Source organism: Globicephala melas, chromosome 7 (assembly GCF_963455315.2).
Source record: "Globicephala melas chromosome 7, mGloMel1.2, whole genome shotgun sequence".
Lineage (NCBI taxonomy): Eukaryota > Metazoa > Chordata > Mammalia > Artiodactyla > Delphinidae > Globicephala > Globicephala melas.
This window is the reverse complement of record NC_083320.1, coordinates 88881903-88905333: the sequence shown is the minus strand read 5'-3', so window position 1 is coordinate 88905333 and position 23431 is coordinate 88881903. Positions and strand designations below refer to the sequence as shown.

At 32.5% G+C, this 23431-nt stretch overlaps 1 protein-coding gene across 1 annotated transcript in view; it reads right to left on the bottom strand.

Annotated features, from left to right (window-relative positions):
- The window catches only part of LRP1B (LDL receptor related protein 1B), a 1792829-nt gene that overhangs the window by 190022 nt on the left and 1579376 nt on the right, over positions 1 to 23431 (bottom strand). Inside the window, exons 63-66 of the mRNA XM_030883038.2 lie at positions 20238 to 20331; positions 16497 to 16613; positions 16262 to 16381; positions 14722 to 14841 (exon numbers count right to left, since the gene is read on the bottom strand). Of these exons, the coding sequence (XP_030738898.2) occupies positions 14722 to 14841; positions 16262 to 16381; positions 16497 to 16613; positions 20238 to 20331 (451 nt within the window). The remainder of the gene's footprint in view (positions 1 to 14721; positions 14842 to 16261; positions 16382 to 16496; positions 16614 to 20237; positions 20332 to 23431) is intronic.

The following is a 23431-nucleotide window of genomic DNA, read 5'->3' as shown; positions in this document are numbered from 1 at the left end:
AATTCATAATTTTAATAGAAACTTTTAAAACAGTTTCAGTTAACAGTAAACTGATACCTTTCTTAATTACAAATGAATTCTTTGTGTTATATAATCGCTCTCCTTTTAGGCATTGAAACTAACTTGGATGGAAACTGATCATTAAGAAAACATAAGCAATTTAGATGGTAAATTTTGAAAAATATAATTATACCCCATTGGTATTACTATGTGGACTATAGTCAGATTCTTGTTATTTGCAGAGGATGAAGTTCCTGTCTGGGGGAAAAGAAATCTTATAAATAATCTCATCTAAGCCTCTACATTTAAGGTGTAGAAACAGCCTCAGAGAACTTATGTGACTTCTTCAAGTCATACTGGTAGTTAATGACAAAATTTTGATTAGGCACAGGATCTCTGACTCTAAAAGTTGGAATAATTGTGTGGAAATCTGATTTTCCCTGGGCCAGTCAGGCTTGTGTCCAATTCATTGGCCTGACTTTACCTTTCTGACTCTCTGTTTCCTCATCTATTAAATGGGAAGAATAATTAACAACCAGAACAATAATATCAATTCCACCTAATTTGAAGGTTTCTCTAAGGATTACAAGAAAGTGATGGACACATCTTAGGGCCTCAGTTAAATTTAATTATCTTGTCCTCTCTTCCTGTTCTCCCAGTTTCTACTTTTCTATCTTTTCTGATAATGGCCAGAAACGAATTCCACAAGTCAATCAAGACCATCTGTTCAAAATTCAAATGATAAATCAATAAATCTGAATATAGGTAAAGAGCCTGGGGGTACAATAGATAAATTTAGGAAAACTTAAGTATCAGTATCTCCCAAATCTCTGTTGCTAGTTTTTGGTTACCTTTGATTATCCTCAATAGCCAAACCCTCATCCTCTTTTAGCCCAAATCTTTAGCAAAGACCATCTTTCAATATGGGCCCTCCACTAAACACCAAGATCTGATTACAAAATAAAAGGAAAACGATGGACCCCAAAAGAGACAAATGCATCATTATGTTTCTCAAAAGAGTTGATCCTGTCTTCTCCAGGAATGATTTTCACTATAAATCCTTCACAAAATCCATTAAAGAAAAATTAATTCTCAAAGTTTATCAATTATTTCTCCACTTTACAAGTCTAATTACATTGGTTATAGTCAACTTCTGAGTAAGTTCACAATGTTTGACTTAAAATGGCTTTATATAGAACCCTCACTTTGGACACTCCTAAAGGGGCTTTTACTCATCTGAAAAAAATGAAAATAAAAATATATATGTAAATAATTAAGAAATATTACGGAAAATATATATCCAAATGGAGGTAAATATATCAAATCTAATCTAAATATACTAGATGAAAACAGCATATTCTTCTTCATATTTCTAAGTTAGCATAAATGTTCCATTGACTCAGTGTCAGAAAAAATATTTGCTTTCAGGAGGAGAGAACATTTAACTTAAACAGACCCATTATGTGTCAGATATAGTATAAATCGTTTTGAGAATGTAGTCTTACTTAATCCTCTTAATAAGTTTATGATAGATATTGCTCATTTTACACAAGGAAACTGAAGCATATGGACGTTCATACACTTAATATTATTATATGGTCAGTAAATCATGAGGCCAAATTATTTACTGATCTTTACATTCTATCATACTACTAGTGTGATAACTACATATGTATTCATATGAGTATTCTGAGGGTTTCTCATCATTTTAGATTCTGTAACTTTAATTAACTAGGTGATTTTCAAAAGCATTTATGAAGCCTGCTTATGCTATAGAGTGATGGCAGAATATTTAGTCTTGAAAATATGTTATCTTACATCTTAACAGAGTACAAACATTTAACAGAATATTAGGAACTGTGAATTTTTAAAAATATACCTTATAAACTGAAAAATACTGTAATAAAAATGAGTTTTAAAAGAAGCCCTAAAGGTGTTATTGGCAGGCAGTACAATAATGGTACATTGGTTGTATTATTTTAGCTTTAAAGAAAGAGAAATGTAATACACTTACACACACAAACAGAAACACACAATTCTATCACAATTGCACCTAAAATATTGGGTTGACATCTCCAAGACTGTATTCCAAAGCTGAAGAAAATAGTAAAGCCATCTTAATCCTTTATCTTCTGTCTTAAGTTCCTTATATACTCCAGATATAGTAACATTGGTTTTCCTTTCTCTGCCAGTGTTTAAGAATGTTTGCTTTAGAGAAAATCCCCTTAGAGACAGATCTGAACTGAGGTTTCCAATAGGAAATCTGTCACTGTGACCCTCTATTGTTTCCTGCTAAAATGCAGCACTTACTTAGGAAGGGACTAGTTGAATAATCTTACCTTTCTGTGACATGTGGCTACAGAGCCAAAGCTACTAATTTTTACTCTAAAAGCCTCTAAATAAGAAAACTTGCCATTTTAAAATTAAATTGCATATACCATTAAGAAATAGTTTTGAAGGAAAATGACATTTCTTAAAACTATTTGTATTCGCTTGGCAGATACTCACATACCAGGGACCATGCTCGTCATGGTGTCATTTGTAGAACTATTTGTTCTACATTAATCAAAATATCATCTCCACCTCAGCAGGAGATCTTAGCAGATAATTAAGTTGATCCTTTTCAGAAAGTTTGCAATGCTGTTGCCTATTTACTAATAAAAAGAGAAACCCATATCTAACAGGATTTAAAATCTCGTTAGTTTTTTAAATCCTTTAAAAAGATAGCTAATACTTTTCCTAAAGTATTCTCCAATGACCATCTTTCTTTTATATTAACTGTAGAAATCAACATCACTTCTGTATTCAAGGTTTGGAATATATTGCTTTTATCCCTAAAGACAGTTAAATCATACAGATTTAGTTTCAGCTTCTTCTTTTACTTCCACAACTCAATTCCTGGCCCAGGGCCTAACGTAATAAAAGTGAAATAAAAGAAAATAATATTAACCTTATCATTCAGATTTGATCAGTTTAAATAATATAAATAATCAGCATTTTCAGAATGTCAACTGCATGTAGCAGTGACATGTCTAATAGAAATGTGCCCTGGTGAAGCAATGCCTGTATGGAGAAGGAATGAGTTCTCACCGAAGAACAGCATGGGGATGCTTCCATTTCTCACCACAGCTCTCTGCCTTCTTTCTTGAAGCCTGACCTAGGCCCAGTAGAGAATCTGAGAGTCTGCCTATGCCCACATTTCCCCAGATTCTGGCTCCCACCCACTCGTGACTCTCCTGTTTTTCACTAAACTCTCCTCTAGTCTTTAAGGGATGGAGGCAGAAGCTGCACTGAGAATATAAATTACTGTAGTGGGCCTTGGTCCAGTTATAATAGTTGCAAATTCATGTTTGGCTGGTGGCCTTTCACCATAGACACTGATTCATTGGCCCTGAATAGCCCATGGCCTCCAGTGAGACACATTTGCACCAGGGCTGAATTTGTCTCCTTTTGTGTAAAGAACCGCCACTCTCAGTATCTTCCTCACATAGAAAAATTTTCAGATTTTGAAATAACTCATCTCATCTGACCTTGCCTATGGACCAAAAACATATAAAATACAGATGTGCTTAACAACTCAAAGGTATTTCACATCATTGCTACTCAAGGAGACATTTCTGGGTGCTAAATATAGGGCAAGAAGACAGGTTATAGGGTGCCCATCCTCAAAAATAATGTGAAAGAAGGAGAAAATGCTCAGTCACTGATGATGTAGCCTTACTTACAAGCTTTATAATTTAGCCTGAGTACAGAGTCATGATTGGCATATTCCTAGAAAAGTTATCAACCTAGGGAATATACAATGAGTACTGTAGTCAGCTCCTCATTTATACATTTCTTCTAAATATATCAAAAAATCCCTTCAAAAACTGCCTATCTATCTAAAACGCCAATAAAAATTATTATATAAGAACTTACAATATCTGCTGTCCAAGTATTTACACCTGATAAAAAAAAAAAAGTGCACTCCTTGTAGACCAAAATAGGCAGTATACTCTTAAAGTTCTATTAGAATAAAGTAACAGTATGGTAAGAATTCTGTCCCTGTTTAGAACTATATTCAGTGTCTCTGTGTTATTCCAAAATCATTACTTATGCCAACTTCTTCAGATATGTGGTAGTACTGACTAAGCATTAACATGGTGGTAGAGACCTGGAGAAATAAAATCTGATTACAAAAACAGATTATGACTTAGTGGCTGGGACATTAATTTAGAAATGTCAGAGGAGGGCAAACAAAGCACTGAAAGTTTATCAAAGAAGTTGTGCTTCATATTTAAAAAAAAAAAGATTCTTGGTTAGAGTAAGAGGCACCAGATTTACCCTCTCCCTGAAACAACCAAAAAAATAAAAGATAAGATATATGAAACAGTGGTTATCAAGACATTAAACATCAGGCAATAAAGTACAATGATCTCTGAGAGAAAAGAAACAAATGAGGTAAGCCCTAACAATCCTGGGTCTTATTGTCTTGAGAGAATTTCCAGGTGCAAGATGAGAAAGGGAAACACAGGGAAAGTCCAGTGGACTCCATGAGTTGACAAGACTGAACTGAGAGTCCAAGATCATGCAAGTACTCAGGACAGCCATGGAGATGAAAATGCTTCACAGAATGTGAACCCTGGAGATTTACAGAGGATCCTCCTTGAGTATATAGCAGAAGATGACTCCGTATGCACATATAAGGAAACTACCAGATGATAGCAAAAGAACCATCTGCAAAGATTATAGGGAGAGTATCTGCAGCTCACATAGGACCTGGAATGGTGCCTGTTCCCACTAGTAAAACTGGACAATCTTATAATGTACAGGACACTGGGTAGAATATTCAGAATAGAATGGTGTCAGCTCACTAGAAAAGAGTTAGTCCTAGAAAACAAAAACACTGCTCTGATTTCACCTAACAAATCATATTTTAAGAAAGATGATAGACTCAAACAGACATATTCACAGTCACCTAAAATGTAAATAGTCTAAAAACTCCAATTAAAAGTCAGAGATTATCAACTTGGAAAAAAATTCCCAATTCTGTGCTAACTCTAGGAAATACACTTTAAATATAAAGTCACAAATACATTAGAAGTAAAAGAATAGAGAGATATACCATGCTAATAATAAATAAAAGAAACCAAGAGAGGCTATAATAATATCAAAGTAGATTTCATAGCAAAGAATTTTACTAGGGATAAGGAAGTTTATTTCCTAATTACAAATGGAAACATAACAATTCTAAAAGGCATTGGTAACAACATTTCCAAACATATGAAGCAAAAACTGGTAGAACTGCAAAGAAAAATTCACAGTAAGTCAGAAATTTCATTACTCATCTCACAGTAAATGACAGAATAAGTACACAAAAAATTAATAAGGATATAGAAGACCTAAACAGCACTATCAACCAACTTGATCTAAGGATATGTATAGAGCACCCAACAACAGCAAAATATACTTTCTTTTCAAAGGAACGTGAAATCTTTATCAAAATAGACTAAATCATGAACAATAAAAGATGTATCAATAAATTTCAAAGAATTCAAGTTAAGTAAAGAAGAAATTCAAACCATGAAAAGTATGTATTCTGGCCACCAATGGAATTAAATTATAAACAAAAATATCTAGAATATCCCCAGTTACTTGGACACTAAATAACACATTTCTAAATAACCCATAGGTTGAAGAAGAAATAAAAAGTGAAGTTAGAACGTACAAGTTAGAAATGAATAAAAATACAACATATAAAAATGTGTGGGATGCTGCTAAAGCAGTATTTAGGTGCACATTAAAAAATGAAACACCTATATTATAAGAGAAGAAAGGTTTCAAATCAGTGACCTCAGCTTACACAATAATAAACTAGAACAAGAAGAGCAAATTGAACCTAGAGTAAGGAGAAGAAGAGAATGAAAAGACAAGGCATAGACTACGAAAATATATTTGCAAAACATTTATCCAAAAACTAACCTGGATTCAGAATATATAAGAATTTGCAGAATTCAATAATATAAAAACAAACAATCCAATAAAAACATGAGAAAATTATCTGAATACATACTTCACCAAGGAAGATATACAGACAGCAAATATGCATGTGAAATGATGTTCAATATCATTAATCACTAATGAAATGCAAATTAAAGCCACAATGAGATACCATTACAAATCTATTAGAATGACTAAAATTTAAAAGTATCAAGTATTGGCAAGGATGTAGAGGAACCTGGAATTCTCCAATACTGCCAGTGGGAATGGTAAAATAGTACAACCACTTTGTAAAAGAGTTTGATACTTTCTTAAAACGTTTCTTAAAAAGTTAAGCATATGCTTATCATGTGAACTAGTCTACCTGTAGAGAAAAGAAAGCATGTATCCACACCAAGACTAATACAAGAATGTTCATAGCAACTTGATTTGCAATAGTCTAAAACTTGAATCAGGGGATTAAGAGGTACAAACTATTAGATAGATATAAAATAAGCTACAAGAATGTATTGTACAACATGGGGAATATAGCAAATATTTTATAATAAATATAAATAGAATATAACCTTTAAAATTGTGAATCACTATATTGCATACCTGTAATTTATATAATATTGTACATCAACTATACTTCAATTAAAAAAAAACTTGAACTGACCCAAATGATCATAAATGGGTAAACAGATAAAAAATATTATATTTATCCATACAATAGAATTCTTCACAGCAATATAAAGGAATGAACATTCAATACAACCATCAACATGGATAATCTCAAAATAATTAAGCTGAGTGAAATAAGCCAGACAAAGTTAATACATACTGTATGACTCCAGTTTTATGTAAATGTACACTAATCTACAGGGGCTGAAAGCAGGTAATAGAGGCAAGGCAGGAAGTGGGGTGAGGGAGAGGTATTGCAAAGGGAAACAAATTTCTAGGGGTGATAAACATGTTCATTATCTTGATTGTGGTGAGGATTTAATCACCTGTTTAACAAACCTGTTAACCCTTATCAAATTGTCCATTTAAAATATATGCAGTTTACTGTATGCCAGTTATACTTCAATAAAGCTGTTAAACAAACAAACAGTACTCACAGGGACGTGTAGTGAATATACAGAATTGTGAATCTAAGATTTCCTGGATACCATATAATATGTACCTGAAGATTCATACTAGTCATATGCTCTTTAACATTTATTAATACACTAGGCATTATTCTCTTAAGTCACCAACTCTTTGTTATTAACTCTACATTTTATTTTTTCCTCTCTTCTGACAAAAAAAGCAAGATTTCACAGAACCATTTTATTGTCATAAAATTTCATAGTATTTATTTAAATCTTTTATTTGTTCCCTTCTGTCTCCATTACAGAATGTGTAATTGTTTTAGCCTGTGTCAATACTAAATATGTAGCAAAAAGTTCTGAAAAAAGGGACAAAAAATATTTTCTGTGGGTCTATTATGTACTTATACATCTACTAGGTACTCATATACCTTTATTTCTTTTAACCCTCTCATCAGTTTTCTAAGGACAAAAGTATTATATCTGTTTACAAATAAGAAAATAGTAGAGACCTGAAGAATCTATCCACTTAACGAATTTTGAAATCAAGAATGGAGCTCTGTTGCTAGTAACACCAGAGTTTTAGGCTCTTTTCAGAAAGCTGCCTGATTGTACTGCCATAGCACACTTTCTTCCTACAGAGAGGAGGCACATCTCATTGTACAAGTTTGACACAACGTGTCAGTGATTCTCTATATTGAAATTCCCTTACAATTTTAGCCAATTTGTACACTAATCAAGCCCCAACTACTGAACTGATCAGGAAGAAAAGCAGTTCTTCACAAATATGAAATAAAATACATAAAAACTCAAAGAAAGAAAACTAGATTCCCAAAGTTCAGGTTTAGGGGAGAAAGGTATTATATTCGGCTGAACCAAATAAAATCTGTATTTTTAAAATTTCCTTCCTTCACTTGTTCCTCAAATGTTTATCTGTGCCAGATTCTGTACTAGGTACTGGATATATTAGGGATTAGAAAGATATATAGATCCAGCCCTCCTGGAATTTATAATTTGGCAAGGGAGACAGTAGGCTTCATTAGAACCTTTAAAAATGCAATAACATAGAAGCAGTATTAGAATACAATAGTGGGCATACAGCAATGGAGAACAGGAGATACTCAGCACATATATAACTAAAAATGCCGCATACTGTTCCACAGATCTTGCCTAAAGCATAGAACTTGGGAAGGTTTCAGGAGAGAGATATACAGCTGATGAATAGAAAGGAAAATAGAACACATGCAGAGAGATTAAAGAAAATGAAATTATTTTGGCCTGAAGAAGGATGTAAAAAAATTTGAGTCCTTAAACAAATGACTTTAACCCAAAGGATAACGTTTGGTTATTCAATATTTCCATTGGAAATATTTTAAAAGGAAAAAAATAGGCTTAATTTATAGTGTGATTCTAGCATATTACCTAGACAAAGAGAATTATTTTTGTTGTTTGTTTGTTTGATTAAGAATGATAGATGTGGCCCTATTGAAGTAGGTGAAAACCAGAGGACCTCTAATGATCCTTTTCCTTTGAAGATTCTATGAACATCATAACAATATACGCACTCTAGATGAAACTGCGTGGACTTGACGCTTTCAGCTCCATCCTTTATTGTGGTTTAGAAATGCATTCCGTGTTAATGCAGCAGCATGGTTAGTGAACACTTTCCATCTGTCAGTAAGATGCTGAAAATTACTAAGTCACAGCATTGAGCCAAAAAAATGAAATTGGGTGGATGAATAATTTTGTACTATAAAGAAGCAGTAAATTCCAGCTGTGAAAACCAAGTAGCGCAAAGAAAGCTCTGGGATTTAAGATTGGTACTGCCATCCCATTACCCCACACCCGATAGTTTTTGAAAAAGAGTCATCTTAACTGTTCCAAACTAGAGATTTTAGCATGTTCATTTCTTGCATTTGTTTCAGTGCCAAAAAATACAGCATGTAGTGCCAAGACTTTTTTTCCAGAAAAGAATCTAGATAATTCATGCCCAGTGATTACCAAATTTCATAAAATAAGAAAAAAATGCTTTCTTATATTAAAGTTTTCAAAAAATTAGAACAAAGCACAGTGTCAATAACCTTCACTTCTGCATGGTGAAAGTTTTTGAAAGTATACTAAGAGTAATACTAGCATGAGCAAATATTCTCTTCTCAGTAGTCACTTGTATTTTAATCTACTTTAATAATAGTTTAGTCACCCAAAATTAATAACCATTGATAACAATAATTCTAGAATTCATTTTAACTATTAATAGATCCTCTGTATTACTTATGCTTCATTTAGATTGATAGAGACTTTTGAATAAGAATATAATGAAGATACCATTTTTAAAAGCACTGTTGCAGTTCCTTAAATGACTTGCATTATGCATAGAGTTAGACTCTGAGGAATGTCACCATTTCCTGAAAATACTCTTTGTACGTACCTACAGCAATTTCATGTATTTATAAAAGCTTCAGGAAGGAGAAAATGCATGATTTAAAAAATAAATCTATATTCATGTTCATTCAGTTAATCAAGTGGAGGACAACATTTTCAAACGTGTGACCTGCATAACATGGATGGCAAGCTGTGGATCACGTACTAGATGGCTCTAACAGTGAATAAGCAGGGTGTTACATAGTATTCACTGGCTGCTGAGAAGGTTACCCCTGTTCAGTTCTCTGTCATTTTTTCTAGTTGCTTCATTATGAAAAGTTTGGTCATGGGAAAATAGGGCTTTGCTCAACTCACTAATCTCCCTTTTAACAAAGAGAGAATTGGATTTTGTTAGGCTAGTGTCAAACTAGAATTGTGTCAAGCTAGAATTTAATGACATTGTTTTGCTTTCAAATTGACTATAGACAAGGCATCCCTTCATTGTCACTCCTACGCCCACTCACTATTAGCGACAATGTTATTTAAAAAAATTCTATTTAAGTATGCATTTTTTTCTGATGACATTTATCCATTCCTATTTGTCTAGGATCATTTGTATCTGCATCTTAATTCCTTGCCTTACTGCACATTTAAGCCAGGTCAAGGAAGCTCTACTGAGTAATGGTTAAGTGCATGGGGCTGAAGACATCTCCTGTGGAACCAAATTCTGCTTACTCATTTTTTACCTGGGTAATCCTACGAAAATTACTTACACTCTCTGAGCCTTATATCCTTACTTATAAAATAGGAATAATGATAGTTATACTCTCTCACATAACATCCTCTCTCATAGGATTGTTGTGAGGATTAAATGATATAATCCACACATAATCCACACATAAAGTTTAGCACAATGCCTAGCATGATGAGCTTTCAAAACTATCCTTATTATTAGACTTTGAATTCCCTGAGTATATATAATGGCTTACTTAACATTTTCAGTAGATGTTTATTAATTTTTAAAATAAATGAATGTTATAAAGATACAAAAATCAAGTTTAGTTCTACAAGTAAAATATTAAAAAGGAAACAAGTAATACAATGTGGGCCCAAAGTATGCTGTAGGATGAACTGATTGTATCCAGAGATTTTAAAAGTCCTGGTGCTTTCCTCTGCAAAGAACAGGGGTGCTGATATGAGAGCCCCTTGAAATTCAGCCTTGTGCGTAATTTTCAAATTCCCTATTGGTAATACCAATATCCATTGGTAATATCTCTTGGTAATACCAGGCTTTTAAATTACATGTTCCCAATAATAATTTTAAGAAATATTAACAAATCTGATCTGCAATTACCTCTATTTGAATATTATGAAAGGGACATGGTAAATCCAGACAGAAAAAAATTTTTTGTTTATATTTTAAGTGATTGATTCTCAATTTTCTTCCCTCTGACTCAGTAAAATGTTCTTTATTTAAAAAGAACTGGCTGAATTGTCAGGGTACTGAGTTCATAAAATGATTTATGATTACTAGAGGTAGTTTCCTATACCTCTCTGATTCCCTGATAGTTATGCAGTGAGATTTTTACTGCTCAATGCCTCTTTATACCAAGAATCTTGTGGTTTTAAACATTAAAAGACCAAACTGAAGATCTGAGAATCCAAAAGATTCTCTTCTTGAAGCAGTAATTATCATGGGACTGGGGATACGCTCATTCCAAGAACTCTAAGTTCATCCAAAGAACTTCTAGGATAGGAATCCATAAAGTAACATAACACCTCACCATCTATGAATAGTTTCTAGAAACAGACAGAAATATCCATATGAGGAATCTAGCTTACTGATACACAGATATAATTGTTAAGAGACATAGCTGTATGATCTTTTATAGAAAAACATGATTAATTGGAATTAAGTACTATATTGAATTTTCTGAGTACACTTTGTTTTTAGGATTCAGAAGTTAATTACAAAGAAGACTAAAATATAAACAGATTCGATGTTTGATTTTTTAATGTAATATAAGAATATTCAAAATGTGGATCTATAGCCATATATGCTATTAAATAATATGACATTTTTGCCAGTACTGTTTACTTGGTGATAGAAAAAAATCAGATTAATACTTTAGAAATGTCTTCAACAAGTTGAAACAGGTAAGATGTTACTCTTTCAATAGCTTAATTAATTAAAGCTGTATGGCAGTTTATAAAAAGTAAGTTCCCAGCATTGTGATATGGATTTTTTTATTGAGTCAGCCACTCAATATTTAATACTCAGTATTTAACACTAATTGTCAATACACTCAATTCCTGAATGATTGATTTTAATGAACTAAAACAAAATACCATACATTTACTTTAACATTAATATTTGATATTAGTATTTACAGCAAAATGGTTACTATAATATTATTGCAGGTATATACATATTCTGTAACTTTTATTAGTTTAAGGTTAAATATAAATATATGAACTTACATTAGAAATCTTGAGTAAGATAATACAATTCACGTAACCCAAATACCATTAATCAAAAATATTATTTGAAAACATATTAGATTTACTTGAACTTTAATAAATAGGATCAGTTTATATTCTGCTTTTTTTCAAATATTAGTCAAAACCCAGTAACTGTATCAAAAGGGAAGTATTTATATACTGGAGGTTTGTCTCTTTCTTAGAACACAGAATTTTGAAGGGAAGTGTTGTACTCATGTGGATAATATGATCCATAGGAATGAGAGATCTCTGGTCACAGGGTAGATCCACTCTCTATTTTATCTCTCTAGCCCTTAAGTAATATTTTTCATGTCAATTCTGCTTTGGGTCAAAGGAAACTCATCATGAAGAATTTCTGTTCATATTCCTTTAAAAATACCTCTCAAGAATTTTGGATTTGAAAACTAAAAATATTAATTAGAAGGTTAAGATTTCAAATGGAAATAAAAATAAGTAATAATTTACTCTGGCATCCATAACCCAGCAAGAGGTAACAGAGTTCATTGTTCATTGTCCTCCTAAACTGAGCACTGGGCTAAGAAAGTACAGAAGGCAACTGAAATAAAAATGGGTTGCAAATGGAGGTTTTGCAACAACGAATGGGCCAGTTTCTCAACAGCATTTAATGCAAGTCTATACTACAACCTGCTAGGCCACTTGACATGTGAAATAGTGAAACACATCCCTTCTTCTAGACAAGGCCCATTCTCACCCACAAAGAAACATGTAACTCAGATTCAAATAATAAGGCCTTGGCTTGATAGGGTTAATCTTTAAGGAGTGTTATGTTCCTTTCCCACTCAATAAAGCATCAAACGAGGAACCATCCCACAAGGGTGTTAAAAGAATTAGCAAAAATACATGGCATTTATATATGTATTGAAGACAGAAGAAAGGGGAAAGAGGTGGTCTTTTAGCTCCTTCAAAAATAAGGATTGACAAATGCCATGCTAAAATATATGTAGAAGAAGTTTTTTTAAGTTAAATTAGCACTTGTCCACGGTAACATTTTAGAGTGGGTTTAAGATACATTAAATGGTAACCCTTATTCATCCTTTCCCCCATTTTCTGTATGTATGTATATATTTGTATACTGGTCTGGAACTTAAAGCAATAATTGTGGCTAGGAGAATTCTATATAATTTTATAACAGAAAATATTTAAATATTTTCTTTTTATATAGAAAAAATGATGTGGATTCATGTTATGGTCATAGAGCAGAGGCTTTGGTGTCAAATAACCCTGGATTCAAGTTCCAGTTATGCCACTTGTTAGCTGTAGGATTTGGGGTAAATTACTCCTTGGATCTCATTTTCCTCAACCATAAAATAGGGATAATAAGGAGATTAAATGAAATAATCGCTATAAAGCCTTTAACGCATTTCTTGGGCCATACGGTAAACACCACATAAATATTAGGCATTATTCTTATGATGATGATTAATAATTATCAGTTTGAACGGTGTAACATACCAAAACAGTTAAATCACATCAAAGTGATGAGGAAGAAGAGTAAAATGGAGAAAAAAAAATTTCATCCAAGAAATTTTTCAGATAGCTAATATAAGTCATTATTCCATGTTGCTTTGGTAAACAAAAATACAAAAGACAAGAGAGCAAAACAGCCAGTAATATAAACTCGTCTGCAAAAGTCCTTGATAAGTGTTATGGACAAACTGGTGATGGATGTGGTTTGATGCTTTGTGAATTGATTATGAAGGTCAATTCCACAAAGTGAGAAATGGTGGTTTTATGATACTATAAAGTGATAAGCCATACTGATTGCATGTCCTGAAGACACAGTTATATAGAGACAGTATTAGAAAAAAACCTCTTAATGATGTATTGTTGCCTGTGATTATACATATAGCTCATGAATACTGTTCAATATAATGGAATTTCAAAGAACTTAAATGATTTTCATCATTTTGATTTCTCCCAGAAGAGTTAATTAACAGTAGGGTGGAATCTAGCAAATGCATTTAAGACAATTTTTTCTAAGAAGCCTGAAGGTTCTGTCCTTAGTTTGGACAAACTCTGTCTTTTCTAATCAATTACTAGATTAAATGCTTTTTTGCTTCCCTAACAATGCCAAGTTTGGTGCAGTCACCTAAAAAATAGCCTCAATTAATGTTTTATAAATGTTGAAAAAAATGAGTTACACATGACAACTATTACTTTATTTCTGTTCCACTGTTGACACATTCAGGATAGAATCAAATACATTAAACAAAAATGAATACATATGTTCTCCATTTCTGCAATGTTAAGTAATAATAACTGTAAATAAAATAATTGATCTTAAGTGAAAATATTAATGTTTCAGAAACATGCTAACAAATGATTGCTGTTATCTACTAAAACAGAACAGATGCCTTTGTTATCTTTTTTCTTTTTCCCCACCATGTTTAAGAATGAACAATAATCATTGGATAAATGAACAATCATATTTAAGGAGAAAAATGAAGCCTAGAACAATATGAAAATGTTTTATTGTTTCTACTCATTAAATGCTAATAGCATGTGCATATGCTAACATAAGAAGACAGTTTTATCTTACCTTTCATATCTGTCTTTTTAGAAACAGTTTTGACTTATGCTAAAGCAATACTTAACCCTTTTGCCTTACCCCTCCATGCTTTTTCTAAAATAGCTAACCTGAGGTTATTGACTCTGGGAGCACAGAGGAAAAACATTCGCACGTTAGGCCCTAGTTGTATCAGAATTGTGTTCAAATTCATTTCACTATGGCCATCTCAGATGATGATACAAATGCAAGAGGTAGGATTCACTATCACAAAACACTCACCGCAGTTGGCCTCATCTGATGCGTCTGCACAGTCTGGATCCTCGTCGCAAACCCACAGCTTGGAAATGCAATGTTTGGTAGTTTTACACTGGAAATAGTCTGGAGAGCAGCTGTTTTCGGCTTAAGAGGAAAGCATCTATTATTAAAATGTAGCTTTGGACAAAAATAGACATTCTAATTAAAAAACAAATAAAATTTTAAGTTAATCAATTGAAAATGTATAATCTTTTAATTAATAAGACCCTGAAGGTGATAAGTTTTAACTTTTAATTATCTATAGTGTATTCCTATTACCCGTTCCAGTATAAATAAATAAAACATATTTCTGCAAATGATGCATTTGATAAAAATCAGAGTTTTCAAAACCACCCCACCTTGATTAGATATCTTGAAACTAATTAAAAAATAAAGGATTCAGGGTCTTTCAAAATAATTTTTTTCAGATAAATAAATATAAGAATTTACACATAGGCATTTTTGTAAATAGAAAAAGACTAAAATCAGAAGATATTAGTGAATGGGAAAAAGAAAGGCACAGAATTTATCAAAACCTCTAGTTGTGTTGAGATTTTGACGGAAGAGGTGAACATCTGACTCAAACTATAAACTGCTTCACAAATCTTAGTTTAATGGATCAGCTTCTAGAATCTCTAACCATAAAGAACTGGTACTGACTTTATTCTGAATGTACCATCTTAATCAAATTGCTGGATGACTGCACATTATTTACTAATAAAAGTTTTAGAGGAATAAAATAAAACTTCAGTAAGACAGAAATGTTGACAGCAGTTCTGCTGAAAGCTTGAACTTGACAGGTGCTCTATGGTTCAGATCCTGTGTGTGTATGTACATGTACGTGTGTATGTGCCTGCCTGCCTATGTGCATGTATGTATATGATGTAAATTGTTCTGCCTCCCATTTTATGTATATTGATTTTTCATGGGAGATTGAAATAAAACGTGAACAGAATTAAAATTATTTTACAATTGTCTTTTGAAGTAGCTTGTTAAGATACATTAGAAGGAGTATTACTTACAGTTTTTAACAAGTGATTTTGTTAGGTTATTTTGTCCAGATTTTTGTTTCTTATCATACACTCAATATGTTATTATTAAGGAAAAAAATCTCTAATTAAAATGGAGTTCATTTCAAGTAACTAATTAAATCAACAGAAGAAAATTACCTGCAGCTACTTAATATGGTAAAAAAAAAAATCTATATATTTTTTAAAAATGCACCATAATCACCTGTAATTTGGTTTTGCTGCTTCTCTTAAGGATAATGTGGATGAATGCATGTTTTTTCATGTTTGTAATAATCTCCAGGTAGCTTTTAAGTAAAGATCACCCACGTTTTAATTTTCTATATATGTTTATACAGAGTTTCTTAACCATCCCAATAGACATCTAGTTGGAATTATTTGCCCATCATTGCAATTATATTTTCCACACTGTATAAATTTATGGTGAACAATAATAATCTTTAGACCAATTTCAGTTGGGAGTCAGAGGTCAGAGTGAACAGTTGGAGGTGACTTACGACAGTCCCTTTCATCTTCCTCATCTCCACAGTCATCCTGCCCATTGCATCTGAGGTTTACTGGGATGCATTTCTGGTTCTTGGTACACTTGAACTGACCTGAGAGGCAGACATGTGTGTCTAAAAGAGAGAACAAAAAATGTGGGCTAAAGCCTGTGTCTGAATTTAAATCAGTGCAGACATAATCAGTTAAGAATTAGATTCGTGTTCCTTAGTTAAGAATGTAATCACCTACCACAGTTGAGTTCATCAGAATTGTCCCCACAGTCATTCTCTCCATCACAGATGAAAGCGGGCAGAGCACAGAGCCCAGTTCCACACTGAAATCGGCCTGGCTGACATTTAAATTCCGCTAGAGGAGGAAACATACAGGTATCGTGGAATGACAATCTTAGCTCATGACTTCTTAAACAGAGCTTTTCTGACATTCAACATATTTATTATATTATTATATTAAACATATCCTAGAGCACAATGTGAATGTCTCACATCCAGAGAGCTATTAGTTTCAGATGGACAGTTAAGCTTTGAGCAGCTCAGATGGCCTCCAGATTAGATTTTATAAACTAACAGTAAGAAGAAAGATATTAACAACATATAAATATAAATATATATATTTAAAACATTTAAATTTCTTCTCATTTCAAAGACATGGTATTGAGTGGCAGAGCACAGTTCATTGTAATTTTTTTAAAAAGTTATTCCAATATCACTTAAAAAATTATTTATTTGATCACTTTGCTGCCTGTAATGTGTTAAGAGAGAAATATCTGCCCTCAATACATATTCCCCAGCATTCCTTAAAGCAAATACTTTCTATAACTATCACATTTTAAATCAGAATTTTTGATATTTATTCCTATAATCTTATTAATATCTAAGGACAATGTCATAACTAGTAAAGATTTTTATATACCATACGTATGTTATTATAATAAATATCTCCTACATGGTAAAGCAGTTTTTGCTATATTCTTTGAGTTTATTTAAGCAATAATAACAATAAAGTAGGATCTATTGTCTATCTACTTTGTATCATGCACTGGGCTAGGTTCTTTCACATATAGTTACTAATTGAATCTCATTATAAACTTCTCACCTTGGGATCACCATGACCATTTTATAAATGAGGAAAGTAAGTCTCATGGATTCTAATAATTCACCCAAGAATATACAAGTTTCAAATGCCGGAGTTGAAGTTTAAATCCACATCTGACTCTGAAGTCTTCTCACAACTTGCAATAAACACTTATCTTTTCACTGATGATCCTAATGTGTGTTACTAATCACTGATTTTGAGATTAATAGTATGCTGTTTATTAGTTCAAATCGGTCAATCAAACATTAATAAATTATATTTTGAACTTCCTTTGGAAGATAAATTACGCTTTTATAATTAAAATATTAATTAAAATTTTCTTAACATGGAAAAAAACCTCAATATATGCATGGCTTCCATAGAAGTGAGTTCTAAAATGTTGAACATCATTTACCTTCAATTTACAACATTTATTAATTAATCACACTAAATGTTTAAACTGGGCGATCCTTAATTTTCTCATGATCTAAACATGCATTTCCTCTATTTCCTGTTGCTTCATATACGAGTTCCTTTAATATTTCTTTGCGCATAATTGCTGTTGTATTTTTCAACACTTTATGAACTTATGGTGTATGGATAGTAATTTTTAGACCAATTTCAGTTCAGAGTCAGAAGTAAGACAGGACAGAACATTTTGAGGGGACTTATGACAGTCCCTTTCATCTTCCTCATCCCCACAGTCACCTTGTCCATTACAAGTGAGGTTGTCCAAAACTTTTCCGTAAGAAGGGTTGTAAATATTAAAGGAGTTCCAATGTCTGTTAAATAACTAGGAAGCCTATGTGACCTTTAAATGTGTCTCTAGAATGATTCTTGATGCATTAGGGTATTATAGGAAATATAATTACAAACTTATGATGCCAGAGAATTCTTGATGCATCACTCAACTATATTTGCATAAATAACATTATTGCAGTATGAAGGTATATGAACCTGGTATCAAGCTTTTCTGCTTTTTCAGGTGAAATTATAGGTATTGTCAGTGGCTCTTAATACCTGCAAATTTTGATGATGCAGCTACTCAAAAATGAAGTCTAAACACTTGACAGACACACGTACATCATTTTCCACCTCACCATGACTCTCAAAATAGTGTCATGCCTACAGATGTTCAAGCTGTTAACCCGTCAACTCCAAGAAATAGATCATTTACTAAAATATCACAGAGATAATCTCACCAATAAAAACACTTAGTATTGGTATTTAACCAGGATAAGGATCATACAGAGACTCTTAGATACCAGATGCCTCTTTGGTTCCCTTCAAAAGTCATTAAAGTTATATTTGTTCACCAAATATTCTGAAAGTGGGTAAATGTAAAAAGTGTGTTATACTAAAGCTGTAGTTAATTTTTCATATGAGTTTGGATACAGCATGAAATTCCAGTCAAGATTAAAATTAGAGTTCAGGAACTGTAAATATTTTAGAAGGGAGAGCACTGGGTGCTACTGACTTTGTCTGCAGGTCATTATGGGGATAATTCCTCAAAAAACACTATAGTAAATCTGGGCAGGAAAGGTCATCTTAATATGAGAACTAAAGTAACACATTCATTCTTATTTCTATAAATTACAAAAATAAGTTGTATTTACTATATCACAGAACAGTTTATTGTGAGAAAATTAATAAACTTTATTGTGTAAATCTCCATTGGCCACCATAATTTCTTATTCCTTGATATTTTTTTAAATCAGTAACTTAAGAATAATTCAGGCATAATAGTATACCTATGTCATACAGATACTACTCTTCATATACTTTCCATCACAGTGAAAACAAAAACTTTATTAAAAAAAATCAAAGGGTAATGGACCTTTCAGAAACAAAAATAATATTAGAAAAGCAATGACTTTTAAAACTTTTTCCTTCTCACTGAATATATTATTTACTGATTTTAAACATATAAATGAGATATGTGAAAAAACTTCAAATGTTTGATATACTTGGTAGTGACCAGAGAGGTGGAATACAGCTCATCCAAGTAATTATCTAGAGGTCCTAAGTTTGAAACAGCTTTGTAATTATGTGGTGGAAAGTTCTGTAGCAGAAAGTAGCTGGCTTTCACTAAGACAGTATACTTCTTTCTTTAGTGCAAGCCTAAGGATCTTGAACTCAACTGTCAAGACCAAATCAAGGCAACCGTCTACTGGGATGTTGAGGAATTATCATGATTGACTACAAGCATCTTCAAGTTGACAGGACAGTATTAGAGTGACCCATGGAGTGAACTATAAAAGGCTAACAAGGAAAAGTCTGCTGATTGTCCATTACAACCTAGGTTACCAAAGATAGCTTAAAAAAATAGCACCTAACCATGCCAACGACAGTCAAATGTCAAGACATAATTGGTAGTCACTTTAAGGCAACTACTAAGAGCATACTAAATTGACTAACAGCCAACTAATGACTTACATTGGAAAAATCTGACTTTTAAGGAATTTTCAGTATCTTAATACTGACAGAAAAGTTGAGGACTGTATCCCTTAAAGTCAAGATTTCAGTCATTGAGTGGCATTCTGAAAACTTGCCCATTTTTGCTTCTGATTTAATGATATCTTAAGTCAAAATCATGCTGATTTTTACTCTCCTGATTGCTACATGCAGAGTTTAGTTATTCTACAAGTAAAAAAAAATTGAGAAAGAGATGACGAATACAAAGTGCTGATGGTGTCATTGTGGATGTAATAGTGATCAGAGACATACACAAGACATTGCAACAATTTTTGCTGTATTTTAAACTACTGACATAAAACCTTTCTGTTTCAATTTTTGAAAGCTATCAGAAGGCAATACTTAAGATCTAGCTTCAATTTTCCGGGTCTGGGACGTAAGGAGCTCTAAATTCTAAATTCCTGCATCTGCCAGTGTACTCACGACAGTCATCTGGTTCGTCAGATCCATCACCACAGTCATCCACGGTGTCACATTTCCACCAGAATGGAATACATTTATCAGTTTTGCAACGAAACTTTGAAATAAAGGGAAAAAAAAAAAAAGATTAAAGAACGCTACTCATATGTAACGGATATTTAAAAACTCACTAGGGCAGAGCAGCCTAGCCTACTCTCTTGCTGCAAATGTGAACTGTGGTGGTCTTAGAGCATTCCACAACGGAGAATAAGTGCACAACAAGCAGCAAAATGACCATCAGGAAAGCACACTGTTCAGGAAAACCTGGTGAAATTTCCTGAGCAAAGACAAACTCATGAATTTACTTATTGTCTACAGCTGCTTTCTAACCACAACAGTTTAGTACTGCTACACAGACCATGTGGTTCACAAAGCCTAAAATAGTTATTACCTGTCCCGCTACAGAAAACTTTTGCTGAACACTGAGTAGGGCTAAAAATCATCAGAGATACCAGGAAGAGGTATTGAGTTGAATTCATTTAGTTACTTTGAATTAATTTAACTAATTTAATTAATTTGAATTATTGTTCCTGCTAACTTCACTGGCCAACCATACACAGTGACCGAGAAAGTTCAGCCAATCTTAGATCTCAGACCACAACTTATCCTTTTCTCAGTAACATCCAGTTCCAAACATACCCTCATAAGATAGAAGAATCTAAAGAAAATCACACTTTCCATACAGAGAGCACATGCATCTGAAATAGTTGCCGTGAATAAAAACAAGCGATAGTTAAATTTAGTAGATTTCTTCTAGTACTTCAATTTTTTTTCTTCTTCTGAAATTGAAAATATTAGGTATTTTCTAAAATGTATTCATTTTCTTTTTGAAGTGTTTTTGCTGTAATTCTCATGTGAGTGACTAAAAGCAAAATGACATTTATCTTAGCATGTTGCATGCCAGGCAGATTTGTAACATAGAAATATATAACCTAGGTTCAATTTGCTCTAATGAAAATGGATTAGCAAGCTAAAAATTTGTTCATTTAAAATACTGCTACTGTCTTCAAATAAGACAGACTGTGATGCTAGCCTTTACTGAACCTATCTGGATATCATGGAGCTGATTCAGGGTAGATTTATATATATATATATATTTATATATTTATATTTTAAATAAGAGAGTAAGTTTTTTGCCAGTGGCACTGTAAGAGGGAATAGAGCACTGTGAATCCAAGGGAAGATCTCCCTGTTCAACTGATTTTCCCATATTTACTTAGCCTGTGGTCATGTTTGTTATGGCTTTCATAAATTACCAAAAGAAAAATATTACTTTGATAGATAGTGATTGTCTGGGGATATAAGGCTTACTCTGAAAGCAATTGCCGTGAACATTAAACATTTCCAGTCATTACAGTATATCAAAGTATGTAAGTAAGATGATTTCAAGTCTCCTGAGTATATTCAAAGTCTTTCCAATCAAGATTTGAAAAATATCTAAATTTTTAATATTAAAAATATTTTAAAATTTACATATATTTACACATATGTTTAATTTTACTAAATATTTCTGATTTAAATAAACACCCACTGTTGGAATGATAGATGATGACACAATGATTTTGCTCACCATTTCATTTTTAATAAGGACATAAAAGTGTTTTGAGTTAAGGGAAGGCCAGGGTAAAATATATTTATTATTACTCTTTATGCTAATCCATATTTTATTCATTACTCTCAGAGGAAGATTTCTTCTATTTTGTGTCTGGGCTTTTTTTTCATACTTAAATACAGTAACTTTGAAAAGATAAATGCTAAACATAAATACAAAACATTCTTCATGGTAAATGCTCTCCAAGACTAATAGCTTCATAAAATAAATTGCAGACTGCAATCATCACCCACAAGAAGAAGCTATAAAGAAACTCTTAAATGCATGTCTACTAAGTGGGTACATGGATAAAATGCAAATCCTACATATAGTGAAGTTTACTCAATACAGGAAGAGTCTCCACTTAAAAATAAGTAAATTCATTTTAAATTTACTTTTATAGTTTTCTAATTAAAATGATTTAAATGTAATATTTGAAATGATTTGTGCCACAAGAATTGGACCTAACCTTGATTTTTACCAGATTTTCATATGTTCATTTCCAATCCTAATAGAATTCTTATCGGTGTGATTTGCCTATTTTGTTAAAAATCAATAATATTGGGGGGTGTATAGTTGGCTGCAGTAACTAGATGATAAACCCCAAATCCCTTAGTAAGATAAATTTAAAATGCAATATTTTTTATCAGAATGCTTAATGATATGATTCTGAAGTACATAAATTATTCACTTCATTTTAATATCTACCTCACTAAAAATTGTGCTATGAACTGACTTTTCTCCAAGAAGTATACAGTAGATCTTTTTTCCCTCCCATTGTATCAGAAAAGAATCGGAGATAAAATGACTGCATAAACCACAGGACTTACAGGGACAACCACTACTTGATTGTGTTAGCTGAGATGTTACTCTTCGTTAACTTTTTTCTTAAAAATGAGACAAATGAAGTGATAACTGTTTTTTTCAGGAAGTATTGAAAACAAAGATATCTGATCCATAACATTCTGTTGTTACTGTACTGTCTTGCTATTGCTTATTTTTTTTAATTCATGCAAAACACTATTGGGGGTATATAAAAAATTATAAATATTTTAGTCATGTTATCACTGGTACCAAATTGAGAGGTAATTTAGTTATATGAATAATACTTTTCTAGGTTGATTTAAGTTTTCATTTAATTGACTGATCAGACTTTTTGCCTTTGAATACATACAATCCTAGGTTTTTCTTATTTAATAATTTGAAACATCTTATTCCTTTTATGACTACAGTGAGGCTGATGTTTTACTATCTATGTCCTGCTGTTTGAGATTTCATCTGTGTGTCAGACATCCTTTGGCTTTACTTTATTTCCAGTCAGCTAATGAGGCTCACTACACTGTAAGGGGCTTAGGCAGGTGTCATTTCCACTAAGTTACCTATAGCCTCAGTGTTGGGCCTCAGCAGAGTGACCCTGGTCTGCTCCAAATCAAGAGAACAGAGGTTATTTCAGAATAACCCAGAGGTTAAATTGAAAATCTGTCTAAACTAAACAAAATTAACAGAAATTATAATTAAAAAATTTTTAAAGATGTGACTTCTCCCTTAAATTTTACCTCTAGTTTGC